At 38.9% G+C, this 6,000-nt stretch overlaps 1 protein-coding gene across 1 annotated transcript in view; it reads right to left on the bottom strand.

Moving 5' to 3' along the window:
* Positions 1-6,000, bottom strand: part of SCAMP1 (secretory carrier membrane protein 1) — a gene marked incomplete at its 5' end in the record, with an annotated part of 155,581 nt that overhangs the window by 63,796 nt on the left and 85,785 nt on the right. The window contains one exon of the mRNA XM_010847641.1: positions 5,677-5,836. Within this exon, the coding sequence (XP_010845943.1) occupies positions 5,677-5,836 (160 nt within the window). The remainder of the gene's footprint in view (positions 1-5,676; positions 5,837-6,000) is intronic.

The following is a 6,000-nucleotide window of genomic DNA, read 5'->3' as shown; positions in this document are numbered from 1 at the left end:
TATATTGTCACCCTGCTTCTTTAACTTATATGCAGAGTACATCATGAGAAACGCTGGCCTGGAAGAAGCACAAGCTGGAGTCAAGATTGCCAGGAGAAATATCAATAACCTCAGATATGCAGATGACACCACCCTCATGGCAGAAAGTGAAGAGGAACTAAAGAGCCTCTTGATGAAGGTGAAAGAGGAGAGTGAAAAAGTTGGCTTAAAACTCAATATTCAGAAACAAAGATCATGGCATCTGGTCCCATCACTTCATGGGAAATAGATGGGAAAACAGTGGAAACAGTGTCAGACTTTATTTTTTGGGGCTCCAAAGTCACTGCAGATGGTGACTGCAGCCATGAAATTAAAAGACGCTTATTCCTTGGAAGAAAGGTTATGACCAACCTAGATAGCATATTCAAAAGCAGAGACATTACTTTGCCAACAAAGGTCCGTCTAGTCAAGGCTATGGTTTTTCCAGTAGTCATGTATGGATGTGAGAGTTGGACTGTGAAGAAAGCTGAGTGCCAAAGAATTGATGCTTTTGAACTGTGGTGTTGGAGAAGACTCTTGAGAGTCCCTTGGACTGCAAGGAGATCCAACCAGTCCATTCGGAAGGAGATCAGCCCTGGGATTTCTTTGGAAGGAATGATGCTATAGCTGAAACTCCAGTACTCTGGCCACCTCATGCAAAGAGTTGACTCATTGGAAAAGACCCTGATGCTGGGAGGGATTGGGTGTAGGAGGAGAAGGGGACGACAGAGGATGCGATGGCTGGATGGCATCACTGACTCGGTGGACGTGAGTCTGAGTGAACTCCGGGAGTTGGTGATGGACAGGGAGGCCTGGCGTGCTGCAATTCATGGGGTCGCAAAGAGTCGGATTCGACTGAACAACTGAACTGAACTGAACTGAACTGAAACTCACTTGGAAGACTATTTAAACAACATGAAAATGGACTAGGGCTTTGAATATGTTTTTATAGTTAAAATCAAATATCAAGTATCTTTCTATAGAAAAAATTAAATTGACTTCCTGGCTCATATGCTAATATAACATTTTTCAGGATGCTAAAATGATTTTCTATTTCAATCATATTTAATCTCTAATTTCAATTAGCAAAATATTCTAACGTAAAAGGTATGAAATCGCCACAGATATTATGTTATAAAGGAATAGAACCAAAAAAATACTGTCTACTTCCCAGAGGTAGCTTGCTTTTAAAAAGTATACCTGGAAGAAGCTTAGAAGTAGTATATCATCCTAACTACAAGTAAAAAGCTGGAAAAACTGAAAAATCAACAACTCTTCTTAAATCTGAAAGAGAAGAGAAGCCAGAAGGCAAACTGCAACCCCAAACTGGAAAGACAGACAGATGGATACAGAGAATCAAGTTATTGGAGCAGAAACCTCTGCAGCAACCATTGCAGGGTAGGAATACCTGAACTGTAACTGTCAAAATGCTGTTGGCCCGGAGTGGACAACTCGGAGTTAAAACTCCAAGGAGACCTAGTCATTCGGGAAATCCACACATTTGTGAGTTTTACCAACAACAGCTCACCCTGGCTCTGAGTGATTTCTTTAGAGAAAAATCCCTTCGTGCTTCTGGAAGGAGGTGGCGGAAAGGAATCCTTTGGGAACACTCTAGAGCAGCGGTCCCCAGACTTTTTGGCACCAGGGACCAGTTTCGTGGAAGACAAGCTTTCCAGGGATTGCATGGCGGGGAGGTGGGGGGAATAGTTTTGGGATTCAAATGCATTACATTTATTGTGCATTTTATCTCTATTATTACATCAGCTCCACCTCAGATCATCAGGCATTAGATCCCAGAGGTTGGGGAGCCCTGCCTACAGCACTCTGTTCTTAAAAAGGTATGCCCTCAGGAGAAACCAGAGCCCAACTCACTCTGGAAGTAAGTTTTATTACAGCCTGACCTATATAATGTAGTAGTAGTGTTAGCGGCTCAGTAGTGTTTGACTCGTTGTGACCCCACCAACTGTAGCCCATCGGGCTCTTCTGTCCATGAGATTCTCCAGGCAAGAATACGGGAGTGGGTGGCCATTCCCTTCTCCAGAGGATCTTCCCAACCCAGAGATTGAACCTGGGTCTCCTGCATTGCAGATAGATTCTTTACCATTTGAGCTACAGGGAAAATTTTTAGAGATCCTATACGGGGAAACCGAAAATACCCAATTCCAGCCCACTCTATGACACCCTGTCCCACCTGAGGAGAGGGAAGGACTGAGAAGCACTGGTGCAGTTCACAGTCCAGAGGCACTGGCTAACTATTCAATAAGAGACTGAGACCTACTCATAGGCCCACAGAATGCTTCCCCTCCCCCATACCTTACCATCACGTTACTAAAGGCCTATTTACAGCAGTTCCTTTTACGTTATGTGCAGCAATCAAGTAAAAATCACAAGACATAACAAAAATGCAAAAAAATACATAGCTTGAAAATATAGAGCAAGCATCAGAATCACAGTCAGATAAGATTAGGATGTTGGAATTACCATCAGGAATGTAATATGCTATGGGTTCTAATGGATAAACTAGACAGTATGCAAGAACAGATTAGCAATGTAAACAGAGGCGGAAATCCTAAGAACCAAACAAACTAATTTTAGTTTTATGGTTCCAAATATGAGAGAAAAGGCTAGTGTGTGTATCTCCACCAAGAGCAACTAGAATAGTAGGATAAAATGGAAAAAAAATCTGCTAAAATCCACTGAAGAGCTGCTGAAGCATCCAGGAATAGAGTCCATGGTTCTGGAGTGGAAGACAACTACAGAGATGTAAGCTGGCATTCTACAGCTTCAATTCATTTTTGCTGAATACAAGACAATAGGCTGAAAATTCAGACTCTGCCTGCACAGAACGCAGCTGTGAGGGAAAAGACAAACCAACAGAAGCTTTGAGCAGATTCACATGTTGAGTAATGAGAAGTGAGAGGCACAATACTGGCCCAAACATGCAGCCAACTTTTCTCTCAAGGCATGCACCAAACACAGACGCTAACAAGTCAGAAGACCCTCTGAAAGCAGAATAGGCTTTCCGCAGCGTTCCCCAATGGGAAAAGAATTAGAACGGTAATTCTCAAATTTTTGGCCTCAGCACTTCTTTATTATTGAGCATCACAAGGAACTTTTGATAATGTAGGTTGTAGCTCTTGCTTTACCAAATGAGAAACTAAAATTGAGAAATAGTTAAAGCATTTAACTAATTTTTAGATAAATTTCTTACAATAAAATAACACTTTCATGAAAACTGGAGGAGTGGGAGAAGCAAAAAGAGTAGCATTACTTTATATTTTTGCAAACCTCTTTAATGTCAGGCTTAATAGACTACAGCTCAGCTCAGCCCCTAACTTATCCTCTAGCTGACAAGCAGGGCAAAGGTGAACTTCTTTTGAAACAACTGGCCAACATCAGAAGCCTCCACAATTCTTTATTCACCACAACCAGATTCAGTCAAGTCATGTTAAGTATACCAACAGCTGCACCATATGATTAAAAACAAAGAGAAAAATATGAACAATACAAAACAGGTTCACAGAACATTCTAGATACTGAAGTGTGCACATACAGACATTCAGGATGGGGAACACATGTATACCTGTGGCGGATTCATTTTGATATTTGGCAAAACTAATACAATTATGTAAAGTTTAAAAATAAAATAAAATTTAAAAAAAAATTTCATAAGAGAATGAAATCTTTAAAAAATTTCTAGTACACATGGCAAAAGGGAAAGAAACTACTGAAACTAAGAATACATGAGTTTATACTTGGATAAATTCCTAGAAACGTACAACCTGCCAAGTCTGAATCATAAGGAAATAGAAAATCTGAACAGACCGTTTACTAGTAAGGAGAGTGAATTAGTAATCAAAAACTTCCCCAAAACAAAAGTCCAGGACCTCATGGCCTCACTGGTGAAATCACCAAACATTTAATGAAGAATTAATAACAATGATTCTCAAACTCTTCCAAAACACAGAAGAGGAGGGAACACTTCCAAACTCATTTTATGAGGCCAGCATTACCCTGATACCAACGCCAGATAAGTGCACTAAAAAAAAAGAAAATTCCCAGCCACTATTCCTAATTAACATAGAGGCAAAAAACAAATTCAACAATACATGAAAAGGATAACAAGGAAAAGAGCAGCAGGAACTCTTCTCCTATTCATGCAAGGACCCTTTTATTCCTCTCCAACCTACATCTTATAGGGGTGCCTCTCTCATTCCTTGACAACCAACCTGTTATTTACCATTAGATCCAAAGATTCCTTCCTTCAGCCCATATATTTCTTTCCCTTCATTCCATTTCTAACCAATTTAGTTTTCTGTTGCATGACACTTTTTTCTCCAAATTCCCTAATATTCCCCATTTCCTTCCTTTTCATTTTCAGTTTCCATGTTTTCATTTCTAACTCCATTTGGCAAGTGTTTGGGGGACTGGGAGGGGTAAAGGTGGCGGGGGGCGGTGATATACATTCTGGATAATCAAAGATATTTTTTGTTGAAAAGGAAAAGAAGAAGTTAAACAACTGAATGTGGCCCTCGAATTTCTCTAATACATCATCTGTACAATACACACCTATTTCATAGTAATGTTGCTCCATGTGCATGAGAGCTGAAAAAGGTCTGTCATTCATAAACCAGTTTACTCAAATAAAAGTAAGCTGATCAACAACTGAATGCACGGACTCATCTAAGGCCAGCATCTAAATCAGCATTTCCCAATGTTTATTTTCTAAAACAATAAAAGATACTCCACATACAGACATATATAATGGTTTCACGGTTACACCACGAAGCACACCAAGCTCTTAAAGAAACCTAAGAAATTCTGAAATGAAGAAACGTATTTAGTTTTATTATCCCACTTAACTTCCCAAACTTAAGCTAATGAGCATTTTTTCTACAACACCTAGTAATATCCCACAGAACACGCATTTAGGAAATGTTTATCCTAACCATTCATTAAAATATATCATGCAAAATAGTATACTTAATCTTACAGTCTGCTGCTGCTGCTAAGTCACTTTAGTCGTGTCTGACTCTGTGTGACCCCATAGACGGCAGCCCACCAGGCTCCCCCGTCCCTGGGATTCTCCAGGCAAGAACACTGGAGTGGGTTGCCATTTCCTTCTCCAACAGTCTAAATGGTTTTAAAATGTCAATGCCTTTTGAAAAACCAAAAATGAATTTACACAGAAAATAATTACCAAGTTGCTAGGTGAAGTGACTCACTTTAAATATTACATGTATATTTACCTTAGCTAGGTTACCCAGATCCATTTAAAAAATTAGGATTAATCACCACTTTTGACTTTTTTTTTGAAGGCAAAAATAGGAGTAAAATATTCTTATGGAAAAGAATCTTTTACAAATATTAAGACTTAAGTTTGTTCTCATTTTCCCCTCATTCATTTTCATGTTTGGTCTTTTTTCTCAAGTGGGAGAAAAGAATAGGATATTGTTAGTTACAAGGTCGAATGAATATACAGCAAGTTAGAGATGGACTTAATACACAGAGATGTTATATACAGACTTTTCTGAAGGTATACTGTACAATAATAAAAAGCTTAAAACATGAACATACGTCACTTTTACCTTTAAGGTGCACTACAAATTATTTACTTCACAGGTTTAAAGAGCACATTTTAAAGTACACACATTTTACCTGAAAGCTCCGTAAAGTGGTCTGTACCAACAGACAAATGAACAAGGAGTAAAAAGTAAGAACCACAGGATACTCAATCCAAAATCAACCCCTCTTGGAGGATCAACACAAAACCAAGCCAAGCATCCGAAGATATTTAGAAATAGTGTTACAGCATGGACTGTGGAATTAAAAAACAAAACAGAAAAGAAATGTTTATGTTCAATGTATGTATTCATTTAACAGAAATTATAATTGAAAAAATACTTCCTAAAAGCACATACAGTCTACCCCATTTCCATTTAGTATTTTTCGAAACATTGCTGTTTTTTACACGTTTGATTT

The sequence above is a fragment of the Bison bison genome, unplaced genomic scaffold, assembly GCF_000754665.1.
Source record: "Bison bison bison isolate TAMUID 2011002044 unplaced genomic scaffold, Bison_UMD1.0 scf7180017864252, whole genome shotgun sequence".
In the NCBI taxonomy this organism is placed as follows: domain Eukaryota; kingdom Metazoa; phylum Chordata; class Mammalia; order Artiodactyla; family Bovidae; genus Bison; species Bison bison.
This window is presented reverse-complemented; position numbering and strand designations above follow the sequence as displayed.